At 40.6% G+C, this 23,767-nt stretch overlaps 2 protein-coding genes across 3 annotated transcripts; one reads left to right on the forward strand and one right to left on the reverse strand.

Moving 5' to 3' along the window:
• Positions 1–234: 234 nt before the first annotated feature.
• Positions 235–7,141, reverse strand: ppm1g (protein phosphatase, Mg2+/Mn2+ dependent, 1G). Of its 2 annotated transcripts, none has more exons than XM_088297240.1 (14): positions 7,007–7,141; positions 5,629–5,765; positions 4,908–4,977; positions 4,588–4,673; positions 4,367–4,496; positions 4,146–4,257; positions 3,846–4,051; positions 3,565–3,752; positions 3,361–3,492; positions 2,616–2,718; positions 2,352–2,483; positions 1,935–2,064; positions 1,711–1,810; positions 235–1,543 (listed from the first exon to the last, which is right to left on the reverse strand). In XM_088297240.1, the coding sequence occupies exons 2-14, from the start codon at positions 5,737–5,739 to the stop codon at positions 1,316–1,318; spliced, it is 1,728 nt and encodes a 575-aa protein (XP_088153366.1). In that variant the 5' UTR covers positions 5,740–5,765; positions 7,007–7,141; the 3' UTR covers positions 235–1,315. The 2 variants fall into 2 exon arrangements, with proteins under 2 accessions (XP_088153366.1, XP_088153365.1); XM_088297239.1 differs by having other exon boundaries at positions 3,565–3,755.
• A 600-nt stretch (positions 7,142–7,741) lies between these two features.
• mis12 (MIS12 kinetochore complex component) lies at positions 7,742–8,984 on the forward strand. Its single transcript, XM_088296491.1, has 2 exons — positions 7,742–8,200; positions 8,730–8,984. The coding sequence occupies exons 1-2, from the start codon at positions 7,808–7,810 to the stop codon at positions 8,979–8,981; spliced, it is 645 nt and encodes a 214-aa protein (XP_088152617.1). The 5' UTR covers positions 7,742–7,807; the 3' UTR covers positions 8,982–8,984.
• Positions 8,985–23,767: the final 14,783 nt, after the last annotated feature.

Here is a 23,767-nt window from a genome sequence, read left to right on the forward strand (position 1 = left end):
CCAAAAATACAACGCTAGGATATAATATGACATCAATGTGAAGAATAATGATTTCTTGATTATTTTAGGCCAGGAGAGAAGGTCTTGACCACCCACCGTTGCTAATTAGAATCATCTGTATTCTATATTCATTATGTGATTAATGAAACACCAGCTACATAATTTGTGAGGAAATGTAGCTGATTTTACCATAATATTAGATATCATACATTAGTTATGAAACACTGTAAACTATTTTGCTTATTTAAAAAAATTTATTTGAATGTACTTACATACTGGTGTCAAAAGAGAATGCACCAAAAATGTTTCACTGACGTACAATTACAAAGAAATGATTGAAGTGATTTTCATCTTGACGAACAAGGACTGGAGAGAGGCGGGGGTACTATGTACAGGAGGGAAAACTAAGCATGTGAGACCCCAATTTACAGTCACAATAAGTTGAGTGGTGGAGAGGGAGAAAAAGATCCATCAAAAACTTGAAAGTCTTGAATTAAAATCGTACCACTCAAAAACAAACTTGCCATCTTGCGCCACAAATCACAAAGATCTTAGCGATACCACTATTCAGGTACAAATTGCCCTTTACTTTGAACAAATCCTAATCTAAAAAAATTATATTGAAATTGTGATAATGAATGGCTCTGGGTGGACGTTTGAAGTTTTGGGAGATAAAAAATATTTTTTTGCTTCCAGAAATTCATTTCAACGTTGAAGACATGTAGGAAAGAAGAAAAAAAACAAGGGGGGCAGCGCCATAGTAATGTTAACATAAACTGAAAAAAATTCATCCAATGCAGCACTAAACTCAAAAACACATACATGGTCTCATCACTGTCCGTGACAGCATACATGGCCTCTGCGCTCTGCCTCCAGACGGTCAAAAAGACAATGAGGTACAAATCACAACTTTTATGGCACTTGGCAGAGGCGTCGACTGCTTCATAACACCCGAGTAGTAGCATCGTGCAGGTGTTGGGCAAAATTTAAGTTGTGAACAGAAACTCTCATGAAAACTAAAGTGTGCAAAAAGCCAGGCAGAGAAAAGGCGGGGTGGTTCTGAAAAAGTCAGGAATTAACCAAAGCGTGGTACAAATGGAGCTTGGGAAATGACGAGCTGCTCTAGATGCCAGCGAATGGCCGGGGGTGACGGGGTCGAGGGGTTATTATAAACAGAAACAACTGAAAGGTGTGAGTTTAAAGTGAGGATCCACCAAAAACAGAAAACTCTCTGTTTCATGGTGAAGTGAGCATCGTGTGAGGTCAGGACTTGAGTTCTGGTGACCAGCTGCTCCGCGCACCCAAAGGTTCCTCCTTAGCTTTGGTCACTTTTGGGCTTTTTGCTGTCATTCCCGTTGTTTTCCGGCTCGGCTCCACCCTCCACTGCCTTCTCCTCTTCCTCCGGGTGCTTCCTCTTCTTCGTGTCATCTGACAGGGTCTGAGCGAGGCAGGGGTGTGGTCGGAAAGTGACGATCATGCAGGTCATGTTGTCGCATCCTGTCCCGTCTCCAGATGTGTCTGGGGCCAAACAATGGTCCAAAAGCTGATGACGGAAACAAAAATCATGCTGGTGGTTATTTAGAAGGTGGGTGGTCGGGGAAAAGATGGAGGCTACAGTAGAGCAGGGCACAACAAATTATATATAAAATTATTATTATTGACTAGGATTTGGTTGTGTGCATGTGTGCTTTTGTGATGCGTTTTAGTCACCTCCTCCACGATGGCCGACAGAGGTCTGGCGCCGCCGCTCTGGTCTGGTTTGATCCTCTCGCTGATGAAGTCGACCACCTCCTGACTGCTTAACACATTCCTGCACATACATATGGAAAAAAAAAAAAAAAAAAACGAGGCTCAGTTGCAGGTGAAAAGTAACGACTGTAGCAATGTGAGGAAACGATTCAGCAGCGATCATTCCAAAAGCTAAAGCGTCCCACCAGATGCCGTCGCAGGCAATGACCATGAAGTCGTGGTCATCGTTGAGGGTCAGAACTTTCACGTCGGGCATGGCTGAAATCATCTGCTCCTCCGGGGGCAGAACCTTGTTCCTCTTGTATAAATGATCACCTAAGATCAGGGAGGACGGAGAAAAACAAAAACATTATGCACTGATTATTTTTGATTAATCTCTTTGTTGTTTTGTTTTTTTAACATTGTGTCACCCACGCATTGTCGCTTTTAAATAAAAGAAAATAAATGGAAAAAAAAAGTTTTACAAAGACAATTGAATTTAGATTTTTTTTTTTTTTTTTTTTAATCAGCACACTAGCAAAGTATTTTTGCTTAAAATTAGTATTGGTGTCAGATGTACAGTTGTTGATTTTGGGTAAATTGACCACTATGTGCATACACACCAATGGCCCTGGAGAGGTTAAGTCCGCCGTTGACTCGTCCGTCCATGGTCACTTCGCCTCCGGCCTTTTTAATGCGAGACAACTCCAGCTCATCCTCAGGCTTGTGGTCATAAGACATGTCCACAGCTTTCCCTGTGGCAAAACCAGAGGGTGTGTTCTATTCCATACTCAAAATTCAGACCAAATCCAGTTCCTCACACATCAATTGAAACACAAGAAACACGAAAGTTTGACGTGACACTAACAAAAACATGGGATCGTTACCTCGCTCGGAGACCACACAGCGGGAGTCTCCAGCGTTGGCCACAATCAGCTGCTTGCCTCGGATCAGAGCCACGACGGCAGTGGTGCCGCTGTCTGAGCCAGGCTGTAATCCAGAAAAACACAAGCGCTTAATTAACATTATAAAAGCAGTTTACTGAACTACAAGGACATTCAACACCTCAAACCTTGACATTCATTGAGGTACATTTTTCAACACGTGCTCTAGAAGTGGACATTGAAGCCCACACCACACGAACCCGACTGACCGACAAATTATAGCCGGTGACTTGAACTCAAACACCCGCCGACTGACCCTCGCACCTTGTGTTGCAATCAAAAAACAACCTTTTGAGGTTCCTCTTTTTTTTAACCACAAACCACATTCTCAAGGGGAAAAGTGGATTGCCCTCGTCGCCGATCTGTATTATAAAAGTAAAAAGGAGGAAACGGGCAGTAATTTTGACAAGCAGTTGCCAGTGATCGTCCAATTTAGTGATTGCATTTGTGCATTTCGGTGACAAACTTTCCACACTTCACAAAACTCGCTAGATTATAATTGTATTTCTTTTTCATTGTCAATTCTATTTTGCTTCTCCAGTTGAGGCTTAGTGGGGTCTATTATGAAACACTATTTGGGAAATATTAGACTGACAAAGGAGATCAAAGGTGTCAAACTTAAATAAAAAATTTTTTTTAAAAAGATGAAGAAATTCATGTCAAATTGAAATCTTCTCCAGGTACACACCTCCTCCTTGCCGTTCATCCCAGGTAGACTCATTTCCTCCTCATCTTCATCCTCAGAGTCTTCCTCCCCCTCTTCGGTATCCTCCTCTTCCAGCTCACTACTGTCAGCCTCCTCCCCCTCTTCACTGCCATCCTGAGCAAGGACAACATCAGCATGCGCTTACGCTGTTTTGACAAACCCCAAAATTGGACTTTCTTCCCTCACCTCTTCATCACTGCCCTCCTCTTCCTCCTCCTCGTCTTCACCCTCCGCTTCAGACTCACTGTCATCAAAGAATCTCGACTTGGAATCGCCTTCCGTTTTGGAGGACGACGAACATGAGGGGCCTGCGTCCACCCCAGCTTTAGCGCCCTTCTCTTCTCCATTGGAACCTCCCGAGCCGTCGCACTCTGCTACTGTGGGGGTGCAACAAGCATTAAAGTCCTCAAGCCCGAAACTTCATTTAAAGGAGACACAAAGCGACAACCAGGATCAAGCGATCCTACCTGAGCCGCAGCCTTCATCGCTAATGGTTCTGCGGCACGCCCGCAGCTTGGCCCCGCATTCCGCTCCGTCACCGTCCTTCTCCGTTCCGTTGCTTTCCTCTTCCACCTCTCCGTTCACTGTCTCCTCCTTCTTTGGTCCTTCTTCACATTCCCCCTTGGGTCCAGAGGCCTCCGGAGACTGGCCCGATGCCTTCTTCGCGGTGGTGCTGTTAACGAGAGCATGAGGAAATTATTTCACTGCCAATGAGATTAAGCCAGGTGATCAATTGAATTTTCAGAAGACAAAGACATTGAGCTTACTTGGTAGCAGTGGCTTGCTTGTTAGCGTTCTTATTCTGTCTGTAGCGCACAAGCAGTTCCTCGATGGTCATAGTGGCCTCCTCGTGGAGTAACGCCGCCTCCTCTGTGTCCACTGGAAAGAGCAGAAAAGACAGTAGAGATTGGGATATTTTGTCAGAAGCAAAGTGTACGCCAAGAAACGGCGAGCTGAACCCGTCCATTTTATTTAAGGATAGACTTACCATCGTCCTCGTCCGCCACTTTCTGAGTGGGCGGCTCCTCAATCGGACGACCGGCGATCTGCACCAGCTCCTTGATGACGTCCTCTGTGGTAATTCTACAATCAATAGCCAAGAAGGCATCCTCCAGTGCCTGGATAGAACACACACAAACAATGTCTATGAGCGAAGTCAAGTGAAGAGCCACCGTTCTGAAATATGTACGTCTCAGAAACACGGCCAACCTTCTGTAGTTTGCCATCTTTGTAGGTTTTCTGTTCCTTTATTATATCAGGAAGGTACTTTGAGCAGTAAAGAGCCACCTCTTCTCCTAAAAGGTCATAAAATCTCAGCAATGATGAAAGAAGCAGGGCAAAAACAACAGTGGTCTAACATAAAATGATTGTGACTGGTGTGTAATAGGGTTGCCAAGATTTGTCGACTAATCACGACGTTGTCAAAATAAAAGAATCGCTTGTGGCAGCCCTAGTGTGTAACGCCATTGAATAATCTACTGTAGTGTTTGTAACATTGGATTGTGAACAGTGTGTTCAATAAAACTTACCCCCATGACCATCATACACGGAAAACATTGCGGTCTCCTCGTCAAACTCGGGGATACAATTGTGAGCATCCTATTCCACACACGGACACACAAAATTAACATTAACCAGGACTTGAATTTTGCAATGAGAGCGTAATCTATTAAAGTCACATTGATTGTATCAAAAATGGACAATCTAAAAGGCTTAATAATGGTCAGGTAAAAAAAGGTTAACGTTGTTTAATATCAGAAAACTGCCATGAATTGTCACCAAAACTCATCTGCACATCCCTACCAATGCACACGTCATATATCTGAAAATATCTGCATGATCACCTCAAAATTTGGGATTTTATCGACATTTAGCGATTTCCTCATTAAGTTGTAGCGAGCACATGTGGAGAGGAAGACGTTAACGTCCATAAAAGCCTAAATATTGGTGTGATCGTTTTGATATTTTCAGAATTAGATGTGGGTATCTGTCGAGACAGCCACATAAGTTTTGATAAACATTGATCGCAGTTTCCTCACACCAAAAGACGTAAATGATGAAAACATTGAACGCCTGTAAAAATTTTAAATGTTTTCGTTTTGATATTTTCAGAAGTTGAAGTGGGCATGAGTAAACACATGCATGTGAATTTTGATGACGACTAGTTAATTACTTTTCTGTCATTAACGAACGTTAAGCTTTAAGTCCCCCATTAAGCATGTTAGACTGTTCCTGTTTCATTCGGCTCACCTCCATGGAAACCCGCCAGCCCTGCATAGCGGAGAAGCCGTAGCTCATGGTGCTGTTGCCGCCATCGGAGGAGGTCTTGGTCGTGTTGGGTTGCGACAGATAAGCCCCCATGGTTGCCGGTTTCTCTGGCTTCACACCTGGAGGGAGGACGGCGCGCAATAAACATTTCATTTGGCTTCACGGGTCTGGTCCAGCACATTTAGCCCTATATTGCCAAACACATCAAATTTGATACAAGAATTTCTGAGCCTTCTTGCATCACCATATGGTAAAAAAAAAAATTCTCAAAACCTTCTTGTGTACAATCTTATACTTGTCTTTTACCCTCTGGTGGCAATTTTTTTCACTACAACAATTATGACCCAGTACAAGGGGCAATCCAAGATGGCCTCTTTCAATGAATTCACAACTCGCTGAATCAAGGTAAAAAAAAATCTAGTAATTTTTAAGCTTTTACTGTGAGATTTTTTTTATTTTTCGTCTGACATTTATTCACAAGAACTTAATCTGTCAAAGCAAGTTATAATTACTTAATTTTTTGCACTTTATTATTATATAGTAAAATCATGCAGAAAATGTATGTTCAAATTTGATACTACAGGTAAAAAGCTGATCTTGGTGGTAAATGCTCATTTGTCAATATGAGTTTTTTTCTTGGTACAGTATAAATTATTATTCATTACTGTGCATTATACAATTTTTTTTAATTAATCGATTACACCAATTAGGTGGCATAGTGTCACAGTAGCAATTTGAAAACATTTAGGCTGATGTTAATTTTTGTCTGTACGGCTGTTGTCATGGTTACTGTTGTCCAGAATAAAAGGAAAACTTAGATTGGCGTTTGACATAAGAGGCCAACTTTGTTGTTGAAAAGGCCACATTTCTTTCATGGTTACTACATTTCATAAGAAAACAAAAGAGTTACTGTTAAAAGTGGAAGTTTTCCAAACTAAAATACTGATGTTTTTGTTATACAATTTGAACGTCAGAATGGCACAAAATGCCCGTGGTATCATTTGTGATACAAATATAAAATCATATTTACAAATATTTTTTATCTTTTTTTTTTTTAATTTTGTTAAAGAGACAAATAAAGGTCAGATTCCAAAAATCAAAATTTTCTGGCCATTATTTCTGGGGTCAGTCATTATAGGGCTATCTTGCCCGTTTTACGGTTGCTAGCTAGCTAGCGTTAGCAACACAACAAAAAGTAGATGCTCATCGGCTAGCTAACATCGCGATGCTAACAAGAGCCGGCTAAAGTTCCACAGCGGAATCTTTACCCCCCGTCATACAAGCTGCTACGCACTAAGCACGGAAAAGCTGATGATGACATACAATCGCACACATTATTCTGACAACAAGGTGAACTTACACGTGGATCCAGGAGAGGGAGATTCACATAGGAAAGGTTACACGTGTGGAAGCGAAAAGCCGCTACGAAGAGACAAGCCGAGAAAAGGAGCACGGAAATTGAACGAGGTAGAACCGCGCATGTCCCTTTTTCCGGAAAACGGGGGGCGTGTCTGACGCCTACGTCATTCGTGTATCTTATAACACTTGCATCTTGGCGGCAACGGACTGAAAGTATGACATTAACAGGAAAGGCATTTTGGGAATTACAGCATTTGCACATTCATTCATTCACTCATTCATTTTTATGAGTGTTTTTCGTAGAAAACATTTATTGAGGTTTATCGGCGTATTTAAATGATTTTTTTTTTGTTTAAAATAAAGTTTTCAACGCATTTATGATGAGCGACTGCCAATTATACCAGATTTTCGCTATTCTTGGAATGGGAAACATCTAGTGGTACACAAATCACTGGACAAGTACAGTTGTATTTGACTTTTAAATTAAATACATTTTCATTCATTTTCTTACGTTTATTTAGGAGCAATCTTTATTTAAATATGGTGTGCAATACCTCCTACATGGATACGTTTTGAAAAACTGTTTTTTATATAGTATTTTCAAGTCAATGGTTGTTCTTGAAGAGCTGAGGGTAGTTGGTGAAAAAGGTTTGAGAACCACTGCGGTAGAGCATCCTCTTCCAGTTGCAATACCATTCGTTGTCGCTTGGTTGCAGAAGAGGAAAATATAGATGTCCACCTACTGTCGACATGAGCTAGAACAAGAAACGACCAAGGCGAAGCGGGAAAAGTAAAAACAAAGATGGATGTCAGAAAAGAGGTTTGCGAGGAGGCTGACATTCTCCCCACGTCGTCTTTACACTTATACGAGTCGCAGTTTTTCGGCTTCACGCCGCAGACGTTCATGTTTCGTCTCTCCAGTAGCTTCCTGGACTCTCTGTGCGACATCTTGAACGTGGTGCAGAAAGTATGCGTCAGACAACTCACTAAAGGTGAGTCGGACGCGGCAACCGAAGAACAGCTCAGCGACCGGGCCAGAGAGTGTAGCCGCAAACTGCAAGCGTTTGTGGAGGAGAGCTTCAAGCAGCTGTCGGAGCGGATGGAGGAGCTGCTGGTCACCCGCTGTTTTGCCATCCCGTCTAAGGTCCTGCTGAAGGAGGACCAGTGTCACAGGAAACATCCTCCGGACACACAGGCGAGTCATCGATCAAAACCCATCACGTGTTTCTTCTATTTTCTCAGTTGCCATTCGCATTCCTGATTACAATGGTAACTGGCCTCTTTTATTTGACACTTACGAACTTAAAGTGGGAACGCCCAGCTGGGCAGTCCGTCGCTGGGGCGGAACGGTCCGGCCCGGCCGGACGCCCATTCTTGGGTCGGGCGGTTGACAATTTAAAAAAAAAATTGGTTTGACAAAACACTTACCACCATAAGAAGACCATATCAAGGTAATCTGATATTTAAGTAGTAAATCAGCCAGCCAATGATTGTTATAGGATTAGAGGTATTGCCTCCTCTCTTGTAATCGTATGCCCCAGTAGTAGGTGGAAAGCGAGAGGCCTGGGCGACAATTTTTATGAATAAAGTCGGAGGGTATATATATATATATATATATATATATATATATATATATATATATATATATATATATATATATATATATTCTCCACTGAAGTTTGTATAACTTCACATTCTAAACTAACATACTTCCCCACGTCTAGGAGATGCGCAGACTGGAGTCGTCCTTGACGGACCTCCGAAGTACTCTGGAGGCCGAGATTTGTGCTAGACACGCGCTGCAGGCTGAACTTGAGGAGCAAGCGGAGGTGCAGAAGCAGCTGGATGGCTTCCTGGCCTGGGTCAGGGAGGGAAAGGGCAGCTTCCAGGAAAGTTTCCAACCGGTGGCGGCATCCGTCAAGAACTTACAGCAAGTCATTGTGGAAGTGTGCAACAAGGCACCGAATCCCCGCTGAACTTCAAATTTCCACCCTTGTCTAAAAAGTGTTTGTATAACATCAATGACAAATTACCTTCTTCTTAACAAAATTCATTGAACAACAATTCATGACCTTGTGATCACCAGTAGAGGGCGTGTACAGCCAACCATTCACACCATTGGACAAGTTACAGCACCAACCTTTTTTGCTCCTTGGACATGTTTTACGTAAAGTGATATTTTGATGAACCGGCAGAGAACAAGATAAAAACTAATGATTAAAAACACAACTCTTCAGTATGCTAAATGTAGTTATGCGTTTTTTCTTCAGCAAAGTGCTCCCGTCTTGGGGTAATTGGGAGACAAGTACTCCTAACTGTGTTAATTACATTATAAAGAACGAATCAATCTCTGTTATATAGAAATGCTTGGAGGTCAACTGGAAACTCAAGAAGAACTGTTTTCTTTCATTAGTCAAGTGTACAGTATACAATGGATGAGTGTGACTGAAAATATTAAAAAAAAAATATTTTGAACATTTTTGTTATTCAACTGTACAATCACCTACAATGATGTAGGCAGTGTCACTTCAGTTACATTTTACATTTTTATATTTAATTGATATCCTCCAGCTACCCATTTACACACTGTTTAAATTAGTTTTGTACACTCTGTTGCATGTTTGGTCAGTGCTAGCCACTGAGTAGCTGTGCTGCCCCGCTTTGTGCGAGCTACCTTCTAATATATGCTTTTAAAAATTGTCTACATGAATGTCCCTGCTATGACACCATTCTTTTTTTAAAATATTTTTTATTTCCAATAGATGAACAAAATAATTTACTCGGAACGTCATAAAAAAAATAATTGACAGATATTCTCCTTCACGCCACTAGGGGGCAGTCTCTATTTATAGTGTGGTAGATATGTCTCCCTTCAGTGTGGCTATAGCAATTCCCCGCCTCGAGCATCGTAATTGTGTCAGTACAAGACAAGCAACTGCTGTATTTAAAAAGAGAAGCAGTGTGAAAACCAGAAAGTGTGTTTTTAATAGGCACAGGTGGAGGGTGAAAGGTTTATATTCAACAATATAAACATTCCTGGAAGTGCGCATGAGAGAATCCAGTGTGGCTGTATTCACATTGAGGTAATCACATTCAAACTTGTAAATGGAAATGAACAATAAGCACACACCTCAAGTGCCATTAATTAACCCAAATGCATTTCTGATGGTATAGTTGGCTTTTCCTGACATTTCTTTTTTGATTTCCATCTGAAGCAAGACGGTTCTGACGCTGATTACTATTTCAAACGTTTCGTAATTCCATCCACCTTGTCTAAGGCTCCAGTTCCAGATGAAGAAAAAAAGCCCCAAAACATGATGCTCTCACCACCCTTCTTCACTGTAGGTACGATTTTATTTAAAAAATGAACAGGTTTGTTTGTGCCTCATATATGTTTTGGAAATATGGTCATTAAATAGAATTTTGGTTTGATCGGATCCTATCGAACTCGTCCAAACAGAAGTACAAAACAACAAAAGGCTACTGCTGGAAAGCAAATACGTCAGTAAAATGTCATATGTAAGAGCAGAACCCAAACGCAGTAGGACGTATGTTCAGGAGATCAATGAAACGAAGAGTTCCAAAGAAGCGGAAGAACAATCTGCCCAAAGAATCAGTGAGCAGGTGCAGGAGAGGCTTAAATATTGGTTGGTTGATTTTTACAACAGTGGTCCCTGCCCAGCAGTTCGCGGGGCTACTTGGTCCCGGGCCACACATCACCCCCTTATGTTATGAGCATGGTCACGGACAAAATTAAACTCTGATCTCAAGGCACCACTGTCGCTACTTTTAAAACATTTTAATACAATATGATTACCCCCCCCCTCACCTTGGAACTGCTTAAAGTAGTAACAGTAGCAACATGTTATAAAAAACAAAAAAAACGCAGCTGTCTTCTGTTGCCGCTGCCTTGCCTTGTGTCGGAATATGAAGATATCGCAGCTGTCTTCGAGCCAGCGCCAGCCTCGCCGACTGAGCAAATAAAGCGATCAGGCAGTGTTCAAAAACGGAAGTGTTGGAAATCGAGGGGAGGCTTGGATACCGATGGCACAATTAGGAAATTGTTCTCACCGCTGGCCTGAAATGAAATGAAAAATGTGTTGATATTTTCAACAGGACTGACCTGTGGGACTGAGCGTAACTCCACAGAGCATTCTGACTTTGGGAAAAAATAATTTGGGTGAAATCACCCTTTTTACTGTTCAAAGTTTGAATGTGAAAACAAGAAGAAATTCGTGATCGTTGTTGGAGAAAAAAAACAAACATAAAAAGCTGTGTTTCGTTACAGAGTGACATCTACTGGTCTGGCATACACATTTCAGCCATCGTTGAATATCTGTGTCAACCGACCTGTAAGTTCCCCTCTTCAAGAATGTAAGGAAACATTTAAAACCATCATTATGTGCAATCATTCCCATTCATCTATTATTTCCCGTGCAGAATTTCACCCCGCTCAACATCTGACTGCCCTGACAGTGCGCTGGTGAAGACTGGTGTGTACCTGTTGGAACATGTGAGTGTACTTGTGTGTGTGAGTGAAGACAGCATATGGACAGTGCCCTCCCTTCCTGTTAGGAGGGGAACAACGCCGCTGTCTGTGAACCGCCGCTTGACCCATGACCTCATACGATCACACATACACAAAGAAAGAGCGATGCACATATAAAAGCTTGGATACCTCCACATGTACACTGCCAGCCAGCTGTCCCCGCTCAGCCACTGTCCGGGATGGAGACAGCGAGGGGCGAGAGTGACACCCAGCAAAGCAGACGCGATTGTTTTCTCAGGCTGTATGAATGAGTCTGGAATTCCCTCGGATTCTTTGAAACCCACGTGTCGCCGAGCTGGGAAAGCGACGCGCACACAGCAGCCTTCTCTTCCTGTTTCCATCATCTTTTCCAACTGCTTCTCCCCCCGGGAGGGTAGAGGGTCACTTAAAGCAGCTGTGACAGGCGCGCATCGCTTCAATGTCCTAGTGAAAGTTTTCATGTTGGCGTTTCTTCATCTGTGTGATGACACAAACATATCCGGTACGGTTACAGACCAACCCCACAAAAAGTGAAATCACAATCTAGAAATAGCCTGTTTAAATACTTCTTAAGTACGTTTTTATAGCATTTACGACGCATAGATTGTTTTTTAGGTAAAAAAATAAAAAATAAAATAATGCAAGCACATAATATATCGACAGATAGTAAGAGCAATAATGTATTGTACCAACAGTTTACCAAGCAAACAAATCTCATTTTTCTCTTTCTGAATTAACGTGTCTCACAATATTTTGTGTTTTAATTCTTCTTTGTTTACACTGTTAAACTTAGTAATGTGTCACCATCTATTGGTCAACAGTGAAATTACACCTGCAATAGAGGAGCATTTGACCAGAATAGAGTAATTAACTGTATTTAGAAAAAAAAAAATTGCTGGGATCCAACCCAGAACCACAATTGAGGAGGGGGCGGGGCTTACTGGCTGTTTCGCGGAACCCACAAATGGCTCGTCAATAAGTTATTTTTTTCCCGTTCACATTTAACAGTAAAATAAGAGCAATCAAAAAATTTTGAATCCTCATCCAGTAACACCTGCAGGCTTTATTGGCTCACTCTTTCAACGTGACACAGATTCTCCCTCCTTCCAGTTCGAAACATACCTTCCACATACCTTTAGTGCCGGACAGTGGTTTAAAGAATAATACAAAAAACTGCGAATTGAATGTTGAGGGTGCGAAGGAGATGATAGGTTAAAAGAAGAAAGGAGGTGAGGAGGAGCAGAACAGCAGCTGGCAGGTGTCAGGAGTCACAAAAGGACCATCTGTCCATCGAGTGTCATCTCCATCTCTACGCACATTTGCACATAAACACATACACAAGTGCACATTTTTCACCTTCCTTTTCCCTGTGGCAGTAAAATACAAGTTTGAGTTCCTGCCTGGAACAAATCCGCACCTGAATGTGCTGCATGTGCGCGTGTGTGTGGCATTTTGCTCTTGCGGTGAACTCCTCAAACTTCCTCAAACTACTAACCGATACCGACACACACTGTGTTGACCCCTGACATTTCACCTCAAGCCCGCTCCCTGGGGAGTTTGTATGATTGCGAGCGCTGCCTGGATGTCAAATTTCCATGTAAGCAGCGTGGACAGTGTAGCGAAGCGGTTTTGTGTGGGGTTAGCTAGAAGCCCTTTCGGAATGTTTAATGGGTTTAAATGCGGTTTAGATGACACAAATGCAACTCTGAGTAGAGCTATTGCAGATGAAAAAGAAACTTAAGAGCAATGTGTTCAAGATATAAATGCTGACACCTTTTAAGTAGTGCAAGATTTATTGTTTTTTTTTTTTGCAAATCCAGATAGAGGAACTTATCGTTACCATTTGAGTCTCATTGGAATCATTCCTCAGATTCCAAATAGTAGTCCCATCTGTCTAATATAGAGTACAGAGATTTGTTGTGAATTCAACATGTCAATTTTGGTTGGGCGGTACATGTGCAGCAAAACATCTGTCAAGCGATTGGCTCCACTCAAGGTACTAATTATCGAACCCGGCACACTTTGCGACAGTTCATTGACGTTTTTGTTTGGAGGCCCTATTTGTATTTTGCCATTTCAGCATTCACCTAAACAAATAAGTCTGCATATGCTGGCGTAACGCTTGCCAGTGTTCACTTATCGGGACAAAACCAAGAAATGACCCCTTTGCGACAGTCATCTGCAACGGTGCATTCTTTCAATTTCTCTTATTCCTACCCAGATAATTTCACTCCCCTTTTAACTGTCCCTCCCCCTCCACTCCTTCCTTCCTTCCTCATCCAGTAGACAGAAGGCGGATGCAGGCAAACACTTCCTCTCTCCATGAAGTTACTTCCTGTCTCTGGGAATCCACTTCCTGCTCGCTGTGACTATAACCGCATTCCTCGGGACGTGAGTGAGTGCGTCTTTTGCTTTAAGTGACATCCGCTACGACTGAAAGAAAAACACAGAAAAAAAGCTACACAATGCATTCAATAAAGTGTGTAGTTTCTGAATTGAAGGTAACCTCAGGTCGCTACAATCGACCAACTGAGTTAAATTATTTTGTAATTTCTTTGAATAAAGGAACTAAGGAGACTATAAAAACCAAACTATCACATTTCATTGATTGAGACAATGAAGTAAAGGAAGAGAGAAAAATAAAAAGCAAACTTGGCAGGAAACAGGCACAGTTTACTTTAGTGTTAACACAACCAAGCTGTACACACACACACACGCACACACACTAGTCTCGCTTCTAATCAGTTGCATGTTATCAGGGAGGTATTTGTGCTTATTCAGAGGGTTGAACCCTAACCCAATGACACACAAACACAAGAGACCCGAGACAGTAGCACAGAATGAACTTGAAACTTTTAAATATTATATTCAAATTTTAACGTGGCACAGTATCTATTTGACAGTGATAGTTACTGAGCGTTATTATTAATTTTATTTTCAATATTTTTTTCAAGAGGCTCTCATTTGATTTTTCAGGAGTACCTAATCTTGTGGATGCTTATTTAGTATGAGTGGTGAGCACATTTCTTGTGTTCGAGGTTTCAATCGGGGCTCTGGCCTTCCTGTGTGGAGTTTGCATGTTTTGCTTCGGCTTCCTCAATTCCACAAAACTTGCACGATGGGGTCATTGAATCATCTAAGTTGTCTTGAGGAATCAGTATGAATGGCTTTTTTTTTTTTTTTGTCTATATGTGCCCTGTGATTGGCTGGCAACCGAACCAGGGTGTGCGTCGGCTCTCGCTCAAAGTCATCTGGGGTCGGCTTCAGCTCACCTGCGACGCTGATGAAAATGATCCCTTGAGCGATATACAAAATAGATTAAGTATACGAGAGGAGGCGTGAACTGATTTCTGTATTACCTCCTAAATAAGATTGTTCCCTCCACGGTTTGCTCTCAGCCTATCCCAACATGCGCATCATCTATTGTGGAGAATGGTCACGTCGAGCCCTGTAATCATCCAACGGGAGCGTCTGTAGTGAGGCTGCTGGTGTGTTTGTTCATTGTTGGTGCAACCACCTCTCTCCCATCTGCTGCGACCCATTAGCATGGAAACAGGACCCGGAGCATTTTCACACATACGCACACTAGCCATTAATCAAGGAGTCAGACTCTAAGTCCATTCCCACACATACACACCACACGGATGAAGACAAAGAGCGTACACACGGTCGCAAGCATCTAATCACAGAAACATCCCGGCGCACACTTTACTCCATCACGACCGCACCTCTTCTTTCAATGGAGCCGACCTGGCCAACCCAATTTACTTACTTAAGGGGCAACTGTTCCCTCGCGGCACTGTCGCAAACACAAGGGGATTTGTTCCCATCAGCTGTTCATTTTTTTTTTTTTATTATTATTTTTTTGTGTGAACGTGGTGTCTAGCTGGTCATGAATGGGCATATTGAGGAGTAGGGTACATTTAAAATAAAATAAAAATGCAAATGGCGGACACGTAACGACTGAATTTCGTTATTTGGAATGAAAAAAATGAATAAAATTGAGCCACATTCCGTGGACAAAGCAGGATAACCTGGCCACTACAGGGAGTGAAAATGGAAGAAAATCTGGACTTCATCTCATCTGGGAGGTTTTTCTCCAAGATGTTGCGAGAGAGTTTGTGTGTCCATTTATGAGGTCAGAAGTCACAGATGCGTGACCCGATAGAGGGCTTGGCTCACCATCTCTTTTGTAGTTCATCCCAAAGTATTTTCATGTCGTTCTTCCACACCAACCCAACCCAAGCATACTGTACTCAAGTGACCTTGCTTTGTGCTGCAGGGAACATTAAAAGAGCCCTCCTCACGCTGTAACCGTGAATCGAGAAACAAAGAATCTCGATGAGATTCAGGAATAATTGGAGGGTTGTTTGCTTGCATTTACACTCAACTGTTGTGCACTGGGTTCTGCCTCTGTTTTTCTTTTTTTTTTTTTCTGAGATTCAACGGCGTTGCAAGGTCACGGATATCCAAATTTCCATGATGTGTCAATAACATAATCAGGTATAAAGTAAGATTCACACGACTGCCACTAAGACGGCGTGTGTGTGCGTGAGTGTCTGCGTGTGTATCAAGTCTTTGTCGTCATCCTAATTTTTGTGACATTGTACTTACGCTTTCCCATGGGCCGTTATGACTATGAAACCATAAAAATGTTTACTATTCACCTCACCTTTAAAGTAAAAAAAAAAAAATCAATGATAATAGTTTAAGAATTGTCCGAGTCACTGTAAAAAGGGGTTTGGTACCCCTAAAAATGCTTGCAATAGCTCAATGTTATCGTTTATTAAATATGACAATTTGGAATTTTGGTTGGCAGACAGGTTTTGACAAGAATTATGAAAGTTGATCAAACAGGATTTGCTTTTGCAGGCAACATAAAATCTGGATCTGGTCCCCGAGCCTTAAGTTTGACACCTGTGCAATACATGATATTTACAGTGTACACGTATTGTGCCATACCATAATACTTTGATATTTTAATAATTTCACATATATTTCTGTCTGAAAAAAGGGAAGTGTGTAGAGTCTCTGCCGCGGATTTGCACAAGTACAGACTATGAAAGAGGCGATCATTTCCACGTTTTTCTCACGTTTTAGTCCTCACCAACCCAAGACTGTTTCATTGAGAGGTGTTTCCCAATATTTTAGTCTGTCTCTTTTTCGCACATGTGACTGAAGTGTCTGTGTTGGCTGGCGCACATGTTCTCACAAAGCAAATATATTCCGTCTCAAACCCCATGGCCATAAATCGCACCGCCACTTTTGTCACGGCTCGACCGCTCCACTTAGTCTTGACTCCGCCCACTCCGCCTGGCTAGATTAGGGCCTTGAGGTCCCTTTTTTTTTTTTTTTTTTTTTTTTTTTTTTAAGCTGTGACACTAACCTCCATTTCGACCCGGGGGCTGTGGCCGGTGGTCAAAGTCCAAAGGTCAAAGTCACTGTGGACTGGCAAAAAAACATGTTTTTGGCCATAACCGCCAAATTCATACACTGATTATGACCGCATTTCACATTAATACTCGATATGGTAAAATGATGAGGTGATAGCATTGTATAGCCTAAAGTTCAAGGGTCAATTTGACTGTGACATCATAATGTTCAGGACTTTTAGGGCTTCTTTTCAACACTTAACCCATATTAAGTACTATTGCAGGAATTCAAAGCGTTGCCGATAAATATTATGCATGTAAAATGATTGTAGTCATGTTTACTCATTATTCTAGGAGCCCATCATTTTAGCAGCACCCCTGACATATTCATCCTATGAATGCAAAACAGAACAAAAAAAAAATTGTTAAATTCTGCAAAAATTATACATATTTTGTCTAATTTGTGGTCAATGCATTGGAAATGTTGAACATAAAATAAAATCAGATAAAAAAAAAAATAAATAAATTTATTTGCTTCTTTTAGGAGATTTTGTTCAGTTAGTTTGCTGGTTAGTACCTGCACAAACAACAAACAAAAATGGCAGACCACCCATTTCCCAAGATTCTTGCAAGTCAAACTAATTGAGTGATTAATAAATGTGTCTGGCAAAATTCATCATCATATTTTTTATAAATATCTCTTTGGCGTGTTTTAGGCCAGTTTTTAGTGATATTAAATAACAAAAACGACATTTCATTTGGAAATAAATGTCGTCAATTTATTCATAACTGCATATAAGATGGCTGGTGGCTTAACATAGCCCGGAAATCCATCGATCAGCTTATCTAATAAATATATAATAAAAATAATAAATAATAAATAAATAATAAAAATATATCCTAATAAAAAAAAATTTTAAAAAATGACCGCAATCCAGATACCAGGCAGGTACACGAGTCTCTTCTCACCTGCTCCTCACTAAGAAATACAAATACGAACCTTAAGCGCTAGATAGACATCTGTTTTCTCTCTCTCTCTGTTGCTCTCTACCTCTCTCTCTCTCTCTCTCTCTCTCTCTCTCTCCCCTCCTGTGTGTCTTCTGTGGCAACATCTGCTTCCTCCACTGCTCGTTCCCATCATGCAGTGGGCGTGCCCTTTGTGTTGCCTTGTGCAGCCTCATTGTTCTAGCCAATCATTGTCCCTTGCCAAGCTGTTCCCACGATGCACCACTAATGGCCAGAAGGCGCTGATGGAAGCTGGTGTCTCTGAAGGAATGACTCTGTCTTTACAACCACTTTAATCCCCCAGGGAGAGATGACAATAAACAACACTTTGGAAAAAAAAAAAAAAAGAAATTGAAACACCGCCGATGTTGACCAACTCGCCAGAAGGTCGAGGTGCTGTCGGTGCGGTACGGAACATAAACATTTCATGTTCTGTCGATATTAGTTGAATTTGAGTAAAAGTAAAGGAGGAGGGGCAGATCTAGAATCAGTAAGTCAACAAGAGAGATGGAGCTCTGGGAAAAGATCAGAGTGGAGTCCCTGGGGAATGGCGACAGATGAAGTCGCTGAATAAGCTGTCTGTCATTGTGCGACTCGGGCTGCTGTGGTCACTTCGTTTGTTCACCAGCAACAATGGAGCATGGCTGAGAGAGAAATCTCTATTTTCCCACAAGATTTAGCACTAAAAATCTGGAGTCATTGATGCTCTGCATGGGGATTTGACCTGGTGACAAATTGTGATGCTAATAAAATAGTAAATAATGGTGAGATGTGGCCAGTCAGTGAGTCATCTTTTCTGACGACCCAAATGGCAAACAGGAAATGAAAACGGGAAAAAAAATCTCAAAGAAAATCGAGGATTACGCGAATGGAATTACCTCGACAATTAATATGAACTCAACTCATCAACATAAATACCGTCAGAGGCACCTTTGACAACCACATACATCATCTCCACTACTGCCCCAGAAATGACTTACGCGTCCATGTCAAATGATCCGATTTAATTTTTTTTGGTCCAAACATTATTCATTTACATCAAGAATAATGTCTCCTTTGTTCATTATTCTATGCCACTGAGGTGTGGCGAAAGGCAGAACAATCGAATGCTCTTCCGCTAGATGCCCAAAAGTACAATTAACTTGCGTGTGTTTTCCCCTTTTCACATTTTATTTTATTTTTTTTAATACACAGCAGAAAAAAATGTTTCACACTAAGTCAGTATATCTGTGACAAAATTCATACAAGACATTACATTATTTCATTCTACAGTTTTTGTGACATTTCTGTTAGGGAGTCTAAAATAAACAATAACATTGATTTTGGTTTTTCAAAGGTTTACATAAACATTTTGTTGACACAAACAACAGACATGTTTAAAAAAAAAAAAAAAACTTTCACCCAAACAACGTGCAAGTCATTGTTTATCAAACCGTTCATAAACGTCCACATACACCAATCTTTCACACGTATGCATAATAAGGGCAAGAACAAACCAAAGAATAATATTTAAAATTGTGAAGAATTAAGACATTTATGTTTCATTGTGCTTTTTAGATATGATTTGAATGAAAGAAAATGACATTAACTTAAATTCAACTCAGCAAAATATTGCTTTTTACTTAGACTGCTTGATTATGAGTGTGATGGGCATTGTTGTTGATATGTGTCAATTTTATTTCAAGAAGAAAAAAAAAAAAACATTGCTCATAGTGTGTATGTGTCATGCACTCGTATTTGTGATTCTGAAGGCCTTCGCCAGATTACACTGACATTGCAATTGGCAACGAATGGAAGCTAAAGTCCGATTGGACATAGAAACATTAAATAAAATGGAAAAAATGTAATCCGACATACTAATGGAAGATGGTCAGTCACGAGAATGGCTCTGAAATTAAAATGTCAATATAGTTCAGTGCTTTTGGAAGCGTTTCGACCGGCCCTGCTTCTAACCACCGGTTATACGCTCATTTCTAGTTTTTAAAATTCCGCGGCCCCTTCGAAGAACTACCTTTCATTGGTTTCGTTCCTGCCAGAAGCAGCGCCCGGCCCGCTATAAACCGTTAAGTAGAAGAATTTCCAAACAGGTGATCTTAAATCATTTTTCCTGTATTTGTTTCATTCTCACTGAAGGTAAACAAGTGATGTTTCAAAATAGCAAAACACTTTCTGAAGTTGCCTAATCTACCAGGTATATTTTTGGTATGTGGGAGGAAGCGAGAGTCGCTAGAGAAAATCCACACAAGCAGCCCTAGTTTGCATAATCTGTACAATCTGGCGAATACCCGATGGGCCAGATTGTATTATGACACTTTTTGGACCACAACACACGCCGGACCATTATTCCCATCCGGCTCGTTGATATGTTGAGACGTCAGTAAATGTGGTCCTTCCTTACATTTGAATCCAACTATCTTGTTGCCAAGCAAATGTTTTGTCCTCAAAAGTCGCAATAAATTAATACCAAAAGTATAAGAAACATAATACACGACTACAAACAATTACGCTGTGAAAAGGTTTCAGAATAAGAGCACTAAGAGGAACCGCAGTGTGAGCTGCCTTCATCTTGCTTGTTTAGCATTTTAATTATGTTCTCAGACTTGTTCAAATAAACACTCATCGTGTGTTTTTTTTTAACACTAAAAATGTCACATAAACACTACTGAATGCAAAATATGTTTCTTTTTTTTTTTAATCCTTTAAAAATTCAAGGGACTGTTCAGGGGAGGATTTGTACATTTTATAAAAACTTTGTGGTTCCATTTTCACTGAAAGTAAATGTCATGCAAATACAAAAAATGTCATTTAGGATTTTCTCGGTGGAGAGACACATGAAAGGACGCTTTAATCAGATTATAGCAGAGACACACTTAAACAGCCTGTTCTCTGGATTGGACACGGTCCTGCCTACTACCCTCCACAATAAAAGGCGTGTGTGGACTGAGTGAGTGTGTAAGAGAGGGACAGACAGACATTTTTTTTATACAGTAGTTGTTTGATTTCTGATGCTCTTGATAGATGTTAGTAAAAAAATATATAATAATAGCCATAAGTATTTACATGAGGACGTGTAAATACCAAAGTGTTTTACCATATGAAGACACCCCAAAAGATTAATGTAGAGAAATAACATTAAAATAATTGAATTGGTTAGAAATAAATGATATTGTACATGTGCAATAAAATCCCTTCTTATTGTTGAAAAAAAAATAAGTAAAGGAATTTACTAAAAAAATTAAAAAAAAAAAAAAGCAACATTGTATGGTAGTAATGCTCTGCTGTTTTGGAAAGTTTTATTCAAACAGTGTAGCAAAGTTAGCATATAAAGCAGAAATGATTGTGAGCCACAAATTCTGCCTAGCAACAAGTGCCATGAAAAAAAAAAGAACTAGAGAATGTAGTACAGTCCTGATACATTTTTTTTTCCTGGTATCTAGTCTACCTGCAATGCATATAAAAAGTCTACACACCCGTGATCAAATACTAGTTTTGACCAAGATGAATTGAACGTTTCAAAATATTTTTTCCAATTAATGTGCTCTATAACCATGACAACTTTACGTGCCTGATTATTCCCAAATAAAGCCAAAGGTTCTACTAGGCTTTTCCTGACTTTTTCTTTTGCTTTCTTTTCGTAGGTTGAAGATTCTGTGCTTGCAACGACTGTTATTTCAAACTGTTCATAATTTCTTCCTCCTTGTTCAAGCTTCTAGTTCCAGTTGAAGAAAAACAACCGCAAGCAGCCATCACCATGCTTCATTGAAGAGATTGTGTTCTTCTGGTGAAGGGCAGTGTTGCGTTTGTGCCAAATAGACCGTTTGGAATGATGTCCAAAAAGTTTGTTTCATTTTACAGTTACACGTTTCCCATATGTTTGTTAGATTTTGTGAATATCCAATAAGGCCTCTGCTCAGAAGTAAAAATAAACATCAGGAAAATGTTTGAATAACATCTGAAATTTATTTGGCCTAGGTCGGAGACACTTTAAATCGTGGCAGGTGTGTGCTGACTTCCATTTAACACAAGATTGAATGTGATTTGGTTCTTTCTGAATACAGCAACAGCCAGGTTTATAGAGGGTGTGTATACTTTTGCAACCTCATGATTTCAGTTTATTTTTACTTACCTCTTTAATGAAAAAAAAAAATCCATATGAGTTGTACAAATTTTTTTAAATGATTTAATTTCATTCCATTTTTTCTTTTTATACCCTAAAAACTTTTCATATGCAGTGTTTAGTTGTCCGACCATTTCTTCCAAGTGTAAAATACATACACTATGCCCTTCTGTGTGCATTTATTTTAGCATGAAGAACTGAGGCGATGTCCCTCAGAAGTTCAAAGAGGGCCGGTTCTCCATGAAGCATATGGCATCCAGTGACCATGGCTTTGTGCGACTATTGACACCAGAGGGAGGATGCGAGTGTGTGCGGCTGTTCAGGGCCGCAGGACAGCCTAGCGGCAACAAAGGACATGCCCTAAGCCTGTCTCCTGTGATTTTCCAACTCAGCGAAAAAGCTATTGTGGCAGCGAAAAAAAAGTTACGTTAAAAAGCTCACCATGGTATGCGCTAACAACCGCCCGCCGCTTGTGTAATACAAGCAAATACTTTTTGAGCGGTCACAGTCGCAGTCTTTGAGAGGCAAAACATCCCACTATTGCCCATAAGCGCTGTCCCAGTGACCGCTTCCGCCCGCCGCCGCGCATGGTCATTTGAAATGTGTCACATGAGTCACATCATTGTGTCACGCTGTGGTAGTCCGGCATATCTCCTTACACTAATTTCATACAAGCATAAGTTATTTCCTCTGCATTTGGATTTTATTGTATTGTCTACACGAAAACTCAGTTTTACAGTTGATTTTTTTGAAAAAGTCTCACCATGAGGTCATTGTAAATACTGTACTAAATGAAGTCTTTAGTCGGTGTTAGTGTGAAAATAATTTTTAAGCTATTTTCTGTCCTCTGGAATCAGATTTGTTTAGCACAGGTGTGGGCAAACTACGGCCCGGGGGCCACATGCGGCCCGTTAAACGTTTTAGTCCGGTTCGCCCAATTTGAAAAAAATTAAATAAATGAACCTTGTTAATGTTTTATTTTCTAAATACTGTCGTTTTGCAAAGACATATATATTGTTGTAATGCTTTTGGCCACTTTCATTTAAAATTAAATGTGTTTTTTTTTTTTTTTATCCGATGAGGTGAGGTTACCAAAACACATCCATCTGCTCCTGGTCCGGCTCCGATGTCAAATTTTAGAACCCATTGTGCTCTAAGTGCTCTAACTCAAGACTTTTTGATGGCAAAGTAATAAATAATTCATGAATGAAAAACTCACTTGCCTTTGTGTTCTTCACTCAATAATGTCAGAAGCAAAATAAGCAAAACTTAGCCATAAACAAGCAGAAATGAATTAGAATTTTTTTTTTTACCCAAGTGAAAAACATGGTATTTACAATCGGAATCCAAATACTTTTAAGCCGATAGAAATATCGGTATTCAACATAAAATAGTATTTATAGCAGTCAAATTAGTTGCTTTGATGAATAATTCTACACACCCAGTGGTCACCAAATGACAAGTATATGCACATGGACGCATTAAAACACACACATGCAGACGCATACACAAACGCACATCATAGTCAGACAGGGGCCACCGGGACTAAATCCAGACTGTGGTTTCCCTCTCTAGCTATAAATATCCCTCCGCTTTAAACAAGATCTCACACACTCGCGCACACACTAGCCCAGACACACGCACACACTCTTGATACTCAAGACATTCTTCCGACAAAACTGTCTTTGACCAATCTGTCAAAACACATTACTAATAGAATCATAAAGCGATCTTTGTGTC

The sequence above is a fragment of the Idiotropiscis lumnitzeri genome, chromosome 5 (assembly GCF_059441095.1).
Source record: "Idiotropiscis lumnitzeri isolate Australia: NSW breed Sydney's pygmy pipehorse chromosome 5, RoL_Ilum_1.0, whole genome shotgun sequence".
Lineage (NCBI taxonomy): Eukaryota > Metazoa > Chordata > Actinopteri > Syngnathiformes > Syngnathidae > Idiotropiscis > Idiotropiscis lumnitzeri.